General features: G+C 36.9%; 1 protein-coding gene across 1 annotated transcript in view; it reads right to left on the reverse strand.

Annotated features, from left to right (window-relative positions):
* Positions 1-138: 138 nt before the first annotated feature.
* The window catches only part of entrep2 (endosomal transmembrane epsin interactor 2), a 97,850-nt gene continuing 78,631 nt past the window's right edge, over positions 139-19,357 (reverse strand). Inside the window, exons 4-12 of the mRNA XM_039666883.2 lie at positions 17,766-17,897; positions 12,594-12,701; positions 7,444-7,604; positions 6,634-6,769; positions 4,899-4,977; positions 2,835-3,500; positions 1,391-1,456; positions 945-1,267; positions 139-824 (exon numbers count right to left, since the gene is read on the reverse strand). Of these exons, the coding sequence (XP_039522817.2) occupies positions 609-824; positions 945-1,267; positions 1,391-1,456; positions 2,835-3,500; positions 4,899-4,977; positions 6,634-6,769; positions 7,444-7,604; positions 12,594-12,701; positions 17,766-17,897 (1,887 nt within the window). The 3' untranslated portion in view covers positions 139-608. The remainder of the gene's footprint in view (positions 825-944; positions 1,268-1,390; positions 1,457-2,834; positions 3,501-4,898; positions 4,978-6,633; positions 6,770-7,443; positions 7,605-12,593; positions 12,702-17,765; positions 17,898-19,357) is intronic.

The following is a 19,357-nucleotide window of genomic DNA, read 5'->3' on the forward strand; positions in this document are numbered from 1 at the left end:
ACCTGGCCCAGGAACCACAGATGCAAATTAGCTATCTAGCTAACTCTGGCACATTTGTTGGGCATGGTCCCTGTTAAACTAAACTAAACTTCAAATAATGACTTGAGGGGGTTAAAATAGCAATCTAGAGAAAAAAAATACAAACAGACACATTTTTATTTTGCAACACTGAAAATAATAATTACACACTGAGGTAAGTTGAATAATCCAGCTTCATAAAGGTCTCTGTCCTGAAGTGGCACACAATGACCAAGTACAGTATGTCCAATATTTCACAAAATGCTGTGCATTTCAATATTAATTCTCATTAAAAATGTGAAGAGGTAATTCCATGTCATCTTCTACAGTCCATTACAGACCCACTCTCCTGTTTAGCACAGTAGCAAATTCAACACTTTAACAAAAAAAAAAAATTATGACAATAAAATAAAAATATATACCTCTGCAGGTATTTTTTTGAATATCTTTATTACGAGGGAGTGTCAACTCCATGTTAACATTTCGTTTGTATTTCAAGAGCTACAGTTTTCTGCTGATGAGAGTTAGGACTTGGCCTTGGCACATATTCAGAGGTTTATGGAGGAAAAGGGTGTTTGTAGTCCAGAGGGTCAAAGTGTAGTTTCTCGGCATACACTGATGAGACTTTGAGGCTGGCGTGGAGACTGATGACCCAGGGTGGCAGGGACATCTGTCTGACTGGATCCTCTGAGTGGACGGCGCACGGATGAAGATGGGGAACTCAGAGCTCCGCAGCTCTGTAAATGCAGATCTTCGTGAGCATTCTTCCTCGGGCTGCCCATGATCTTCCGTGACTGTGTCATCAACTGTGTGAGGGACATGAGTAAAACAAACATCCCCAATGTAATTCACTTTCAACTACTGTATTAGAGCAAAAAGTATTCCTTATATCCTATATATTTTACACAAAAATATGTCAAATTCACCTGATCAATGATATTGGCACTGAATATGGCCTCCTCCATGTGTTTCTCATCAGATTTAATAACACATTTAATGCTGTTGACCACCTGCTGGACCTCTGGAGGTAGACTGCAGCTCGAGTGCTCCAGAAACTTGGCCACCAGCACTTTGGTGTCTTTGTAAGTCTTGAGGTCTGCGAGAGATTGCTGCCGTTCTGTAGACATTGAGTGAGGGATGTGAGGTTTGAGTTGGAGGTCCACCTTTCCACCGTCCTTCTGCTTTTTGCCCCCTTGGCTGCTGTGTTTGGCGGAAGTCTGTCGGGTGCTTTCAGAGAGCTCCATGCATGCTGTGAAGAGCAGTGAATTAGTATGTTTATTCGAAAAACTATAATTTTTTATGAGATGAATAACTATATCCTTTGACTTCTGAGCTACATGGATAACAGAAACCAGAAGAGGTGGGGTGAAACCTTGATCACAGGGAGTCTGCGGGGAGTCCTCAGGTGGATGGATAGAAGCAGGAGCACAACGGTCACCTGCAAGTCAAGTCACATGCTTAGTTCTCCAGATTGCTCATGGGCTATAAATGAGTTAATATAATGACGTATGCTATAATTTGAACATTTCCTATTCCTGCAACAAGCAATGACGGTTCTAAATGTCAGTGAATACTCTTTCAAAAATGCGTTTAAAAATACAGCAATAACAGTACCATATTATTTCTCTAAACAACTGTTTTCTATTTTAATATATTTTAAAATGTAATTTATTCCTGTGATGCAAAGCAGAATTTTCAGCATCATTACTCCAGTCTTCAGTGTCACATGATCCTACAGAAAGGAACATTTCTTAAAGGAGTAGTTCACTTTTAAAAAAACTTTCACTGATAATTTACTCACGCCCATGTCATCCAAGATGTCCATGTCTTTTTTCTTCAGTTGAAAAGAAATAAAGGTTTTTGATGAAAACATTTCAGGATTTTCTCCATATAATGGACTTCATTGGGAACCAAACGGTTCAAGGTCCAAATGACAGTTTCAGTGCAGCTTCAAAGGGCTTTAAACGACCCCAGACGATGAATAAGGGTCTTATCTAGCGAAACGATCAGCCATTTAAAAAATAAATAAAAAAGTTAAAATTTTATAAGCACAAATGCTCGCCTTGCTCTGTTCTATGATGAGCGTTCGTGACTCTCCTGTTTAAACTCGTTCATCAAAATGAACAAATCTTTTTGTCATGACTCGAAGGGTCCTAGATAAGACCCTTTATTCATCGTCTGGTGTCGTTTAAAGCCCTTTGAAGCAGCACTGAAACTCTCATTTGGACCTTGAACCGTTTGGTTCCCAATGAAGTCAAAAACCTTAATTTCTTTTCAACTGAAGCAAGAAAGACGTGGACATTTTGGATGACATGGGGGTGAGTAAATTATCAGAAAAAAGTTTTTTTTTTTTTTTAAAAAGTGAACTTTAATATCATTAATCACACAAAAAAAGTTGTTTTGCTTAATATTTTTTTTTAGAAACCTCAATACTATTTTTTTCCAGGATCAAAAGAAGAACAATCGTTTGAAATAGGAATATTGTGTAACATTATAAATGTCTATTGTCACTTTGATCAATAAATGCATCCTTGCTGAAGTACTAATTTCTTAGGAAAAAAAATTGCTGACCCCAAACTTTACAATGATACTGTACAGTATATACTAACCCTGACAGAGACAAGATGCTATTTAAATAGGTAATGTACTGTGTTTGTCCTATCAATGATACTGACCCCACAAATAAAAAGGTTAACATGGGGTTTATACTGTAAACGTACAATATGAAACATGGAAAACCCTAATAATGAATGTTTAACAATTTCAGTGTTAAAAAGCCCTATCGAACTGAATCAAAGAAAGAAAGACTCACGTACTTCTAGACATGGAAGTACAGGATGTGGGTTCACTAGTGGAACGCACAATCCTTGCCAGCTTCCGATACCCTTTGGTGGCACGGAGTGTGCGGGGCCGCTCACGTTGGCTGGAGTTGCTCAGGGTAGAGGTAGCATGGGGCTGTGAGGAAGAGGAGGATGGAGACCAGACGCTGAAGCAGAGCCGGGTTCCCCTCAGCTGAGCGGTGGGTGACGGCGAGGTACAGATGGAGGGGGTCAGGGCAGAAGCTGCACCGGCAGTGGAGGTCACTGCTGAGTTGGAAGCACATTGGGATGGAGTGCTTGGAGGGAATAGAAGGGTAAGCTTCTTATTGGTTCGTTCTCTGTGCTGTGTGCGAGACATGGGTTTAACGGCTGTAATCTCCTCCTTCTCGGGCACGTTAATGGCATCGGGTGACAACTGTGGAGAGTGGTGCGTGACGGAGGACTCGCTGCGGTCCAGTCGAGAAGGGGTCTGACGCCTCAGGGAAGAGTGGGTGCTGTGCTCCAGGCTTGTGCAGCTGCCGTCGGTAGGTACGATGCGCAAAGTACCATACGGAGAGGAATCAGAGCCCTGTACCTCTAGAGAACACAGGTCTTCAGAAGAACAACTGTGATCGGGGATGTCTGCAGTCTCGGACACCATAAGGGAAGCACTATCAACAGAGGCTGTCGAAACAGAAACCATATCATCTTTATATACAGACTGTAATTGAAGGTTGATTAATAAGATAAATTAGTGGTGGGGGGGTTCCAGCAGATGTATAATATAAGGTATAAAGGACACTTATCACTCTACCATTCCAAAGTTAAGCAGCAGTAATGCCTGGTTCAGATTACGCATTTTTTTTTTGTCTGTTACGATAGTCACTGTGTCAGATTGCGTAATTTTGACTCCTAAAATCTTGTCATGTTGTGGACAAGACACGTCAGACTACACGTTGCTTCCCGACAAGTCATGGCATGCCGTCTTTAACGGCGCGCGTGATGTCATCGAGAAGGCGAAACTAGTAGTGAATGACTTCTGGAAACTAAACGAACAATGGATGAAGCGGTGAGTGTTGTAATGGCTGTCCTGTGTTTAGAAAAAAGTAAAAAAAACCCGACAATGGACACGTTCCTGGATTGCTCGAAAAGGACTGTATGGGCTGTCAATCCTCCAAAGAGAACTTGAGGTAAAATATTGTTTTCTTATATATTTTTACTTAGCACCATCGTCTCTCTTTCTTTTCGCTATTTTTGAAAGTTGTGCACGGAAAAGCTTCTGTGCTCCTATTGGTCAACCTCATACATGTGACGGAACCGTCGTGGACGACCGTTAAAAAAATTAAACGTGCTAGTCTTTTTGTCGCGATGTCGCGAAGCATCGCAAACGCGACGTAGTTTGTCGCCCACTTTGACACACTATACCATATACACTATATACGAGATGATACGATCGAATCTTACATCCCGAGTCCCGTTGTCCTTTACGAATCCCCACGACACCCTACATCACCCTACATACGGACCGTGCCAAAATCGGGCTAAAATCGTGTAATCTGAACCAGGCATTACAGTCACTTATGCTCACCAAAGCTGCTTTTATTAGATGAAAAATAGAGTAAAAACAGTAATATTGTGAAATATCATTACAATTTCAAATAATTATTTTCTATTTTGATATATTTACAAATGTACTGTAATTTGTTTTCTGGAGGATCATGTGACACTGAAGACCTCACATTTTAAATTATTAAAATAGAAAACTGTTATTTTAAATAGAAGTAATATTCAATATTTCTGGGAAAAATAATAGACTTTCAAAAACATTAAAAATCTTACCAAACCTAAACTTTTAAACAGTAGAGTAAAATCTATTTCCATAGTAAAGTCTATGTACTGAAGCAAACCAGCTGTGAACCAATGTTCTATCAAACGATACAGACACAATATGCTAATGTGGAGGTAATGGTATACTATATTTAAACAAAAATTGCCTTCTAATTCTAAATAGCCCATTGACAACATAGATACACCAGAGAAGGGAACACCTCTGACTTTGTATTATCATTGAAGCCTCCTCACCCTGAGTGCTAAGGCCAGCGGTGGTGTTCCTTTCACACAGACTGGACTCGGTGACCTGTTGCTCTAGACTGGTGGTGATCTGAATGAGAGAAAAAACAGAGGGCTATATTTTATTTAACATTTTTAACAAATTGATCAATTATTATGTGTTTAAAACACAAGCTTCAAACTGTTTTGCGTGTAACCTTCTGGAGAGGATGGTGATTAAAAACGGTCTTACACCTGAAGATGATAACAAACAACTGCAAAAGGAGGAGAATCAGACAGCAAAACATCTGGCAGTGAGAAATCTGCTGCAGCCTGACATCTGGCATCACAGCAGTGCTTTAAAATGTCAATGCCATCCTATGACCAGCAGGGGGCTCTTTAAGATCAGATTTGCTCTTCTAGCTTCTGCATTATTATGACTACACATTGTGTGGTTAATAAAAAGATATAAATCCACATAACATGATTGATCCAAAACACATAAAAGTCTATACAGAGAATGTATACGGTGTACAAAGAGCTTAAGTCCACAGCACAGCTGGATTTTAATAAAAATGTGAAAATAAGCTGCAGGCTACAGTCAGTAGCTGTATATAAAGCTGACTATATCAATTTAAAAATATTTCTTCCAGTCTCTATTATTGGTGTTTTTCTTTCAAAGCTTCTCAGGCTTGTGCCTCAGGTAAAAAAAGGGTTTCAAAGATTGAAATGCCCCTGCTGCTTTGTTTGGAGATGGTTATCAATCACTTCACATGAGAAAGGTCTAAAATAAAGGAACCCTCTTTTTTTTTTTTTTTTTTTTTTTAAAGGATTTTATCCTTTTTTTAATCTCAGATTTCTTTAGGTAGCAAACAAATCTTCAAAATAGCACGTGATCACAAGCTCAGTCGCTGGATTTGAAAGGTTTGGTGGTCTTTTGTGCATCTCTTTGAAAAGACGAGAGCTCTTGTTCCCTTCCATCAGGTGAAGAAGTGGAATTTGATGAAAAATCATTGTTCATAAAACAGGGCCAGCTTTCACTATAAGAAAGCCCATTTCTTTTAAATTGAATGAAAATCCTGCCTGTATTGCTGATGTGTTCCAGAAAAAAATTATAATCCATTATACAAAGGCACTTGTATTAATTTCTTTCAGCCCCTCGAGTGCACCGGAGGACCTTCTGACTGCCGAGCTTTACACAGACAAATGAGTGTACATTGCTGAATTAGTGGTATGCATTGCTTTAAGACTGAAATACCTGCAAACTATTAGTAAAATCTATGAGAAACCAGGAACTGTCAAAAAACGGTAATTGATGTGACGCTCATCTATTCATTTATTTAAAAATACATCACATGCAATTCACACGTACAACATGTTTCAATTTATGAATTAAAATTAATTGACAAATTAATTTATTTTATTTGGGTTAGTTTCGATTGTAAAATGTCATGTGGTGTGATTCCAAAAAAATATATATATATTATAACAATTAACTTTATATTTAGATTTTTTCTTCGTTTTAAGCTTAAATGTACAATTGGAAATCACATTGCCGATGTGGCTGTAACATGAAAAATGGAATGAAACTGTGAATGAAAAGGTGTTTTATTGCAGTAAAGGTCACATATTGCAGTTGTTCCCAGAAAATCCTTCAGAACATCAAAATTATTCGTAGCCACCCAAAATGACAAATATTCTTTAAACATGCTCCCTTCATAGCCAATTAAATGTTACAGTAGATCATAGAAAAGGTGTCAGCTCTTACCTGGCTGGCAGGTGTCTGTCCCACGACAGACTCATAGGGTGGTGGCAGCTCAGATGGATATAGAGCCCCAGGGCTGTTAATAGGCACCCCATAAATAGCACTGAAGGGAGAGTGTGGAAAGTCCAGATGCAACCCTCTAATGGACAGAGATGTTGGTAAAACACGATTATAACACTACGTCAATGCTTCAACAAAATTGGATGTGGGAAGACGCAAAAAATATGTGAGGCCATTTAGGAACAGTGGAAAATGAAACTCTTTCCTCTTCATCTCAGTGAGTAATATATATTATTCTTTAAATTAACCAAACTCCCCCTTTCATATTGGTGGGGAGGAATCTGTGTTTTTTCGTGTGTCTTGTGTATAACCACATCCTGACTCAGTGTGCATGTATGCTCTCACTCTCTATGTATTTACTGCTTTGTTGACACATTAGTGTGGCCGCGGGCTAAACAGCCTCATCAGCATGCTTTTTATGATGGGATGGTGGGCAGAGTGTCTCACAGTGCGAGGCAGAGAAATCAATGGTGGATTTACACCAGGCCAGGGACTCTGCCGCTCCATAATATGGATTGTCAGAGCAGTTTGCCTTGAGACCTGCACTTATACAACATGGTATGAATTCCCATGCAAATTTCCATGGGACGATTTCATAAATCTCTTTGAATCAATCTATTCAAAAACCTCTATTTTTCAGAGTGCAGAATATACAGCCAAGCAATTTGATCAAACTGTTTCTCAGATATGGTGCAAATATTAGGTCATTTCAAGGTAGATGAAAATCAGTATGTTGTTTGTGTGTGGGTTTACCTCTGGCCCTCCATTACAGGTGTGCAGGTGTACTCTGGGGGGTAGTAGGGAGGAGGCGGGATGGGTGGGATGAACTCGTCAAAGTCCAGCGTCTGGTGTAAGATGGTACCATGAGGGGTCATACAGTCAGCACTCAGGGCACGTGCTCTGTGTGGCATGAACTGATGAAAAAAAGAAAAAGAAAAGTTAAACATTTAGTTTTAGCTAATAAAATTACCATCCTCTACTGTTAAAAAATTTGGGGACAGTACGATTTTCTAATGTTTATAAAAAAAAGTGTTTTATGCTCACCTAGGCTGCATTTATATGTTTTTTTTTTATTAATGTGAATTATTATAATAATTTAAAATAACTGTTTTCTATTTCAATATATTTTAGGAATCTAATTTATTCCTGTTATGGCACAGCTGAATTTTCAGCATAATTGAATCACATGATCCTTCAGAAATCATTCTAATATGCTAATTTACTGCTGTAGAAACATTTCTTATTATTATCAAAGTTAAAAACAGTTGTGCTGCATAATATACCGTGGAAACCATGATACATTTTATTTTTATTCAGGATCCTTTAATCAACAGAAAATTCAAAGTAACTGCATTTACTCAAAATAGAATAGTCTTTACTGTCACTTTTGATCAATTTAATGCGCCCCAATGAGGTATTAATGAAAAGAAATCTAACTGACCCCAAACGTTTGGTTGGTAGTGAATTTGATGACCATCTAATAATGAAATCATTCACCATACAAATTCTGTGTTTTTTGAAGTCACAGTTACATCATTTTCATTGCGTTCAAAAAGGCTAAAGTGTTTCATTTTATGCAATTTAACCATCTGATGCATGCATTATTAAAGGAAAAGAAGAACTGGTAACACTTTACAATAAGGTTCATTAGTTAACATTAGTTAATGTATGAACTAACAATGAGCAATACATTTGTTACAGTATGTTTTTATCTTTGTTAATGTTAGTTAATAAAAATGTAGCTGTTCATTGTTTGTTCATGTTAGTTCACTCTCCATGTTGAATGTATAGACAAAAAAAGGCATTTCTCAAAAGGTCTTGTTTTAAGTTCAACAGAAATAGTTTTGTAGTTCAGGGTTGGAATGAGGTGAGTAAACTGTTTCGTTTTTGTGTGAACTATCCCTTGAAAATTGCTTTTAAAGTTCTGTCAAGTGTAGCAGACGCCATGCATAAGATCAATCTGCCGGTTGAAAAGTTCAGATGGGAAGAGTAACTCATTTTGTGCCATTCCTTCTGAGTGATAGGTTTAAAGCATTTTTATGATGACAATGCACTTTCCTGTTGATGTCTTATTAGACTATATGAAGACTCATCAATCAGAAGATACTGAAATCATCACTCTGATCTTAAGCATCATTAACTGAGGCAGTGACTGTAAATGACAGATAAGTTCAGGTAGCAGTATAAGTTTGATTACATGGTTCTAAATAACAACCACCCAATGTAAACAGAGATAAAATACAAATGATAAGGTTATGAGGAAATCAGTTAATACAGCTGCAACGGGAAAAGCTCCATGCAGTGCTTCCCCTCATCCCTGCCCTAGGGCATCTGTTGTCTTTGTGCATGGACTGTGCAGCTGGTAACAGTGGTGATTTCTCGCTTTGCCACTCTGTGCCCTGAGTCGAAACTAATCCCACAACTGTTCTAGCGATTCACAGAGCCGCAGCCATGCTAATATAAGTCATCTCAATTCATCTCCCTGTGCCCATGCCTCTGCTGCAGCCATCCATGAGGCTGTGCAATTTACTGCAGCGCCCATAAAGCGCACAAAGCCCACTCTTAAAGAATATTAAAACTTTATGCCCCACTACAAGTTTATTTTCTCTCACATAAAACAGGATGGCTGAAAAAGACAGATCAACTGAAAGTGAGCAATGACAGATCAGCAGTTCTCTTCCACGGAGCATTGTAACGTCTGGGCTCATCTTCATTCAATCTTATGCTTAAGAAATTAGTAGTTCAGTACTTTTGAAAAATGTGCTCTAAATGAAGTAGAAGCGGATGAGATAAAAAAAAGTTAAGCAATTTATTTCCATAAGAGAAGAGCTGAAAAACATGTGAACTCACACAACCTCTGTAACACTTTGGTTGCAGAATATGATTGACCAATGCCCCTGCGAATATGTTACTTTTATTATGCCATTGGTACCCAAATCTATTTTTTTTTTTTTTTGCATGATGTTGTATCCATGGTGATACATTAGGTGTCAGTACAATTATTGACTTTACTTGGTGAGGAAACGTATAACTTTAGGAAGGAATAGGGCTGTCAAACGATTAATCGCGATTAATCGCATCCATAAAAAAAGTTTTTGTTTACATAATATATGGGTGTACTGTGTATAATTATTTTGTATATATATATAAATACACGCACATGCATCTATATTTAAGAAAAAAAATTATTTATATATAAAATATTTATATTTATATATGATATAAATTATATAAATCTATATACAGTATATACAGGAAAATATTTCTTAAATATATACAAGCATGTGTGTGTATTTATAAATTTATAAAATGATTATACACAGTGCACCCACATATATTATGTAAACACAAACTTTTATTTTGGATGCGATTAATCGCGATTAATCGTTTGACAGCCCTAGTAGGAACGTTTATCTACAAATTGAAAAATATAAGTTTACTTAAACAGTTGTGGTTCAAATTGACTTTTGTAATTTTCCTAAGGCACCGGCTTTCCTTACTTTAAATGACGTCAACTAATTTTACAAAGTTCAAGACCACTCTCGGCCAGCAAAACATAAAAATAAATAAATAAATAAATAAAAAATCCATATTTTTGCCCTGATGTGGAGGATAGGAATACCCAAAAAATGTGCATTAATGTCTAGACTGATTTCCTTAATACACAAGGCAATCAAGTCACTAGTTTCTCTAGGGAAAACACAAGGGTTAATTTGAAGTATGAGATATCATTCGGTGTATATGTCTGATGTGGTCAGAGGACACTGGCAATTCTAGGGGGTGGCCTGGGGTGGCCAGGGCCACCCCTGAAAGCTCATTGGCCACCCCTGTGGCCACCCCAGATCTGATAGGTAGTTGGTCAAGTTCGTCAACACAAGAAACAAGAGAAATGCTGTCAATCAATGGCGACAGCTGATCAACCGATTTAGGTCCAGTTTTACCTTTTTTAATAACGCAGTAATAGTCATACTGAGACTCTGAGAGCTGATTTCTGCTCAGCGGACTTTGGCCATGCAGGTCAGGTTACTAATGAGATGCGCGCGCTGGCTGCTGCTCCTCCGTGAAACAGATCGACGGTCTTACAACAGCAACAAATACTACGATAAAAACGCGGGAATCTGTAGATTGAGAGGTATGGTAATTCAATGTTTAGTTATATCGTAGTTCCCTGTGAATGTGTAGGAAAACTGAAAGAGTCGAACTACACTGTACTAGCTAGATTAGCTGAGAGAGTGCAGACGGACGGTAAAGAGAACGCGCGCAGCTCTTAAAGGGGCCACACCTTATTTCCACTCATACATCGCCATGAAATATAAAACGCTATTTTCTGGAAGACAGATGGTGGTTTTTGCAGATGTGTGTGTTCAATTATAGCTAATGTTATATTTTTCGCCAACCACTGTGTTAAATATAGTGTGAGAGTAGATTTAAGTTAAAACACAAAAAAACAAGCTGTGACTTATTTATTTGCTCTGTGGTTTAAGGGTTGTTTAAAAAGGACTTTTTGTTTGTATCAATTAGCTCATCTTCACAGTCCACATATATTTTTAGAAGTTTAAATAGGCAGAGTAAATTGCATTAAAATGGCACAAATGTCATAAGTTAAATTATGAAGAAGCATCTTGACTATTTATGATTTTGAGTCTTAACTGTTTGATTTTAAAAACGTATTAATGTATGCTGAATCAAAGCCAACGTTTCAATTTATATTTTCATCAAGGCCTTGGACATGAATACTGTCTGGGTTGAAAAACACTTTTTGCACATTTTCATACATCACAAGGCATCCTAATGAAATTATTCAGTCATCAGGCTATTCTCTGTGTTACCTGTGTTTGCTTTACTTATTTAAGTCCCCTCTTGTGGTTAAATAAAAACACTCCTGGAAAAGAACAAACTAAGAAATTCAAATTCCAGTATCTCTAACAAATTATATCAAAGCTAAATAATAACATAAACTAAGCATGTAAAGAACAACAAATATTTTGTTTTGTTTTTCTCACAAACTTAGTTTTTTCTTTTGCTTTTACAGATACACTTTTGAATAAGGTCCTATCTTTAAGCATTTTGGTTTGTCCTGTTGGATTTCTGTGTTTTCATGTAACCACAAGATGGTGCCTCAATTAGTAAAGCAAACTCAGGTAACAATACAGGTGACACAGATGATGAGCTGACGCCTGATACATGTTATTCTATATAGGATGAGTTAAGAGCAGTTTAATTTTGCTAATCTAATCTAACTTGTGAAGTGACAAGGACTTAAATCCACTACAAGAAAATAGTTCTTAGAAAATATTTACCCTATCCTGATCATAATTACTGATTAAAAATAGACATGTTAAAATAACCAGAGATACTTGAGGACTGTCTGTGATTGGTGGTTAGGACTGTTTTTAACAGGATAGACACCTTTATTTGACAGTTATGAGAAAGGAAATCATGGGAGAGAGAGAGGATGTGACATGCAGCAAAGGACCGGGATTTGATCCATGGTCGGCTGCGTACATATATGCATTTAACTTCGCTATGCCATGGCCACCCCACTCTAGCTTTGTGTCCCATCTTGGCCACCCCCCAAAAAATGTCCTGGATACGCCACTGTCAGAGGATATATTTAATGATTTGTTTTTACCACCAAATCCACTGACCTATTTTTCTCTGAACTGTGCTTAATGTAAAAACATATTTATTTATATTTGTCAATGTAAGGAACACTTTGATTAAATTACCTTTTTTCTTTTGATGGCTATGAATATAGACAACACATTTTTTTTCTGATATTTTGCTAATTAAAATAGTACATGTTCAATTGTCTTAATTGTCTGATCTTTCCATTATGATGTAATTGGAAAATGTACACACTCAGAAAGACGCACACACATTGCGGTATGAATCACACTTACCATCTGTAGTAAATCAGTAGAAACCATTTGCATACAGCACACGGCAGTGGCCAGAGCACACACAATGGTGGAGATAACATTCAGTGCACACACGCTGAAAAGCAGCTCCTGGGAGACAGAGGGAAAAATGGAGAGACAGGGATAAGAAGGGAGAGAACAAGAAGGTGAGAATCAATGGGAAAGAGACGGAAGGATAGAAGGAGAGTGAGAGAAAGAGAGAAAATAAACGAGAGTGGCAATTGTTTTGTTGGGAAAAACCTCAGGCTGGCACGAGCATTTATTGTTCCATTTGTCAGAGTGAGAGAGATGGCAGTCAGGAAAGAACAAATGTGTGGGAGAGAGAAAGAGAGAGTAGCTATGACATAATGGATAAGAGGGATAATGGTGTCACCAAAGCGGGACTTTTGCATGGCATCATCGTTCTGCAAAAGATAAGCACAAAAAGCTGAACTAAAAGGTGAACCAGGGAAAGTCCTTGCGAAGCTTTAAATATCAATTCCCATTCACAGACTAGTACGACTATTTGATTTGATTCCCACATTCCAATTCAATTTGACTTGATTCTGATTCAGTCCTGTTTCAGTTACAATGTCCATTCTGATGTAAATATACAGGAACTTTCTTATAAGTCAGAACAAAAATGTTCATTAAAAAAATGACCAAGGCCCAAACTATGCAATTTAACTACCATTAATATAACAGAAATAATACACAACCCAAAACTGAAGTTTTAAATTGACTTTAAATGCATTTCGTAAATTATGCAAAAAAAAAAAAAAGATATAACCTCATGATCACTGTTATCCCCTCATGAAGACCACTAAATGGGTCTATATACTATGTATGCTGTACTAGAAAGGACAAGGACAATCACAATGAATCAGAGACTACACTAATTGTGCTTTGGTACTGTGTGCAGCCCACAAGCAATTGGAAGAAAACACAGGTATTGAGTTAAAGTAAAAATGAATCTTGGGATTTTAGAAGAATTGATACACATACTGTACATATAGCATAACTTATTAGCATAAGCGAGAGTGCGTAGCTTAGGAGTTATCTTAAGGAGATCACTTAAAAAAATAAAAATAAAAATATATATATATATTTTTAATGGATAAATAAATAAAAATAAAAATAAAAAAATTGGGGGGGGGGAGAGAGAGAGAGAGAAAGAGATCACTAAAACCCAAGGACGTGGCGATGTTCAGAATTCTGCCAGGCTGAGCTGGGCTGTAGATCTGCATCCACAAAATGTTAAATACATTCAGTATTCAAGACAGCTCATCACACACACCTGCTATCAGAGCCGTGTCCGATCTCTCGTTGTGACAAGATGAAATGTATGTGACCCAGTGATGTCCTCAAGGAAAACACTGAATTCTTAAATGTGCACAAGTCCTTTAGGTGAAAGAAGCCCACCCTAAGAGGACCGGACAGGCCTAACCGCTTCTACATGACTGTAACCTTCCAAAAAGGCCAATACCTCCTCTTTGAAGGCGGGGGATGTTTTTATACAAATGCAAACAATAAGGGTCTGGACAAAAGAGACTGGAATGCATTTTTTAAAGTCGTTTTGGTCCAATTTTTGGATTTTATATCCATTTTTTCAGTTTTTAATTAAAATATCAATATATACTTTATTTAAAAAACAAAACTCAAAAGGTAATGTTTAAAAACTGTACACTACTGGCTTCATTTCAAAACAGTGTGTTCAGTTCAGTAAGTGTGTCAGATAGTGATTCAGTAATCATTCTGACTGATTCAATGAGTAAATGATGTGAAAGATTCAGTGATTGGTGGTGGTTGAGGAGATTCCCCATGGAAGTAAAACAATGACAAATGTTTTTGAAACAAAAAACCTTGTTGAATTGCACTACTTGCACTGCATTAACCCTGCTTGCATTTTAATGCATTGTATTTTTAGGGCTTGCATTTTTCTGGGATGAAATTCAACATGGTTGTATATTTAAGCTGATTAATATTTTAATTCAAAACATTTCACACACCTTTTTAATTATTAAAAATTCAATAATCCATATTCACCTATTAGATTTCACATCCAAAATATTCATTCAGAAATAGATGTAAATAAAGAATGTACCTATACAACCAGCGATTGTTATAATTGGACTAACTCCAGTAGGATGCAGAACTAGCTTGTGCAGTTGTGTAACAGCACATATAACAGAGGTACTAGGTCAGCTCCACTGAGAAACACCTGCTCTTCCCATTTTGAGCCAGCAATTCTAACACGTCCCCCTGACGACAAGAGGGGGGAAAAGAGAATGATGAAAATACATTCATACAGTTCCTAAAGCTGATGGAACATGGTACCATTTCTTGCATTCACATGTTGATGAGGGTCTAAACCAGTAATCCGAGTAGTCGCTGGACAGCAAACTTGCAATCGGTTTCATCAGATATGATGGCACTGACATGTCACTTGACATGGCCGTCATAATGTGACAAACACCTCAAGGTATTACACTTCCATACAAAAAACGAGTCCTAAAGGAAAACGAGGGTGTCAATATGAAACACACCAGTGGTATATAATAGCCCAGGACCCTTACAATGAAAGAGTCACATGGTGCAATATGCCAATGAGCCGTAACATTAATTGTACTGAGGGTCTTTTATAGCCATCTCAATTGACCTGACTGGCCATAAAAAGACATGAGACCTTCAGACATCAGTAATAGCATTAAAGAGTATAAATCATATTTATGTTTCATAACGCCACCTAAGTAAGTGCTACAGATATAACATAAACCATCAATACTGATATAGTGGCGTTATTGTTAATTAAAACTAAAACTATTCAAAAAGGTTTTCAGCGATTGAAAAAAAAATATTGAATACAAATCCTGACTTAATCTAAGCTCTGTCTGTGAAACCGGGCCTATGTCTATGATGGCATTACAAATACCTTGCAAATACAACACTGTATAGGGAAAGAAGATGTACTGTGCATTTTTGTAATAATAATAATTATGTATTATAATAATTACATGATTTCACACTACTGAGAATGTTTCATGAAGAAGGTTTACAAGCATTTATAAGCAATTGCTTACAGGCAAGTGTTTTTCTTGATTTCATAAAAAGCGGCGGATGCTTTGTACAAGCAAATTTGTAGAAGCCTCACATCACCACATCCCGTTTCAAAAGCTGCCAAAAGCCCCGAGATCATGGCTAGCATGAGTGAATTGCTTAGACACTGGAATAGAAACCAACGGCGAGCGCTAATTGAAGATGCATGACTAATGATGACTGAGTCTCATCTGCATATTAGAGAGAGATCCACAGAACAACGTGAAGAGACGTGTCCAATAAGGCAAGCGTTTTTGGGAATAGCGTGTAATTCTTGCTCTGCTAAATGGTTCAAATACTCTCTAAAAGGCAAATTAAAAAGTGTTTGAAAATGGAGAAATCCATTTTCAGAAGACAGCAAATGCGCATGGGAGCAGAGACAAAAAATACTCCTCCAAGATAAAAGTGCGATATTTTATGAACATATTCCTCGAAAATAAAAAAGCAAAAATGATTGGTACTCAAAAACAACATTCAAAGACAAACAGCAGAACAAGAGTACAAAACCATTAATGCTTAAAATATCTCTTTCTCCGTGATATACGAATACCACAATCCCACAAAAACAATGCATCAGAAACTGTGCATCATAATGCAACCCATGTTAAATTGACTAAATGAACACTTTGTAACATCATTTTTCATCTAAGGTGACTTACAGTGCCATTCCTGCAGGGACAATGCCCTTGGAGTGACCCACAGGTATAATGGTGCCAGAGAAGATTGAGGTCTCATTATCTCTCACAGTTCTACATCATCCCTACCCGTGTCTGAATTTGCAAATTTCTACTACAAATGCAGACTAGCACCACTCAATACTCACATCTGTGCTATTACTCTACAGTCCAGTCCTTAAGTATACATGGACACTATTGTTTAAATGTTTGGGGTCTGTCTTTCAACACTGATAATAATAAGAAATGTTTTGTGAGAAGCAAATGACCATGTGACACTGAAGACTGGCTGAAACATCATCAAAGGAATAAATTACATTTTAAAATATATTAAAAACAAATATAACCAATTATTTCACAATATGCCTGTTTTTATTGTAGTTGTGAGAAAATAAATGTATAGCCAGGGTGAGCATAACAGACATATTAAAAATATTAAATATTAGAAAATCTTACCGACCCCAAACTTTTGAATGGTAGTGAGTGTATATACAGTACAATCCGTGAGAAGGGCTCTTAATTGTAAAGTTAATACATTGCTTTATAAAGACACCCCCCATTTTATTTATTATAAAGATTATTAATTATGGTAGTTTTTAATCTGGCTAATTAAAGAAGCCTAGAGATTTTCAAACAATACATGCATGATTATAAAATAATCATCATTTACATGTCTAATGCATTTATTTCTCTTCATTTACTTGTCTGATCCAATATTCATTAACTGGAGGCAATCAAAAAGTCTATCTCTAATGATAAAAAATCTTTAATACTTGAATATCAAATTGATAGAGTCTATTAAAGTCGTCATTGAATCAAAACTGACCCTATTTACTTTGTTAGCACACATTTCTAGTCTTGTGGACTCAGTAACCAGACAGTTACTGTTACAGTTACTTGAAGTCAATGAGACCAGAAACTGTCTGGTTACTGATATTCTTCTAAATATCAGAAAATCGTCTGAATGAATTTGAAAACGGTAAAACTCAACTGTTTAACTCTGGAGAGTGGTAAAATGAGCCTATTTCCACAAAAAGTGGAGTATCCCTTTAAAGAATATAAAGAAAAATTGCTGGCTATGTTAACAATGTTCTGAAATCAATGTTCAAACAGCATACCACCCAAACATCCAACATCCAAACTTATCTAATTTACATTGCGAACAGATACATATTCAAGCATGTTACAAACACCTACTGTACATGTACACACACACACACACACACACACACACACACACACCTGGTTTGTAGGTACTCTCTATATACTTTTTTACTGTTACTGTTTTTTACTTTTACTTTATGGTTTTTATACAGTACAAACTGTTTATGCAATCCCCTTTCATTAACTCTACCCCCAAAACCTACCCATTACAGAAAACACACACACACACACACACTGATACCTTCAGTCGGAGGCGTATGGTGTTGCAGTCCCTCAGTGGGTTGAGTTTAAGTGTATCTCCCAGATTATTACAGGTAGATTTCTGGTGCTCGAGCTCACAGCAGACACACACACCATCACTGTCAAATTTGATCTGCAGAAGGACAGAAACAAACTGGTTTAAGTTTCATGCAAGTCAAATGATTGTTTCTGCATAAAATAGACCAGAAAATTGTGTGACTGCTCAAGGTGAAAACACAAACACATAAATAGGACAGGTCAGGGACAACTGTGGCGCACTGAATTTCTTCATAAGCACATTACAGTGATGACACTTGTTCGGCACACATTAAATAGAGTTCTCAGTCTGCCGGAAAGAAGCAGGAGAGAAATGTTCAACAAAAATGGATTTTGAGGCACATCTGAAATATTCTGCTGTTTAGATGCCTTCGAAAATAAACTTAGTTAGAAGTTACCATGAATGACATATTAATACTGTAGCTGGCAGCTATATCAGACAGCCTCATGTTTATAAAAGAACAAACTACCTAAATTCAATCACTTTTCAATGTAAATATATAATATATTTCAATTATCCCTTATTTGCAAAATGGTTTCTACTGTCTCATACACAAAGTTGATGCATGTGGAAGCTTACTGTATTGAAAATTGAAATTAAGATTAAATTAATTAAATAATAGGCTAGTTAATTATGTCTTCCACATTGCAACATTTATAGGCTTCCTATATTATCGAACCTAACAGCTTTAGCCTAATCATTCATGTTTGTTAAGAAAGATCTTAATAAATCCCATACATGGTGGTCTAGGATTATAAATCCTTTGTGTTGACTGAAACGAAGTCGCCATTTGACCCATATTGCACAAAAGCGATGTGTGAACTTTGCAAGCAGGGGTTAATTGAATCGAGGAAACAACTTCATTAATATTTCAGTCATGGCAGGATCAAGTCTCTGAGGAGGCGAGTGTTCAGTAGGCAGAGAAGAGAGATGCTTAATCCGAGATGCTAATCCCTAAATCAGGTGGAGTAGAGACTGATGGAGACAGAAGTCTGTCTTTAGCCTGGTCTGAAGCGCTAGACAAAGGGAAGGAAAATCACCAGACCTGTTTTAGCACAACAGCACAAGGTGTGAACCGCCACTGGGTTCTCAATGTCATGTTTCCATGACGATAGGTGATTAAAGCAGTGTTTTGTTTCTGTTCAATTTTCAAGAATGACTGGAGGATTATGAAGGTCCTGTTTACGAAAAGGACAATGGAAAGACCATGTAATTAGTTCCTATATGTTTCTAAGATAAGTCTCTTGTGAGACAAAACTCTCCGCAGTAGATTAAGTGAAACTTCAAATGCCTGGTATTGCTTCTGATTGCTGAAAAATAAGGTTAATATAATAAAATAAACCATGATAGTAGGGCTGTCAAACGATTAATCGCGATTAATCACATCCAAAATAAAAGTTTGTTTTTACATAATATATGTGGGTGCACTGTGTATAATTATATATATATATATATATATATATATATAAATACACACACGGTTGTATATATTTAAGAAATATTTTCATGTATATAGATTTATATAATTTATATAT

This window comes from Pimephales promelas, chromosome 1, assembly GCF_988280905.1.
Source record: "Pimephales promelas chromosome 1, fPimPro1.hap1.1, whole genome shotgun sequence".
Lineage (NCBI taxonomy): Eukaryota > Metazoa > Chordata > Actinopteri > Cypriniformes > Leuciscidae > Pimephales > Pimephales promelas.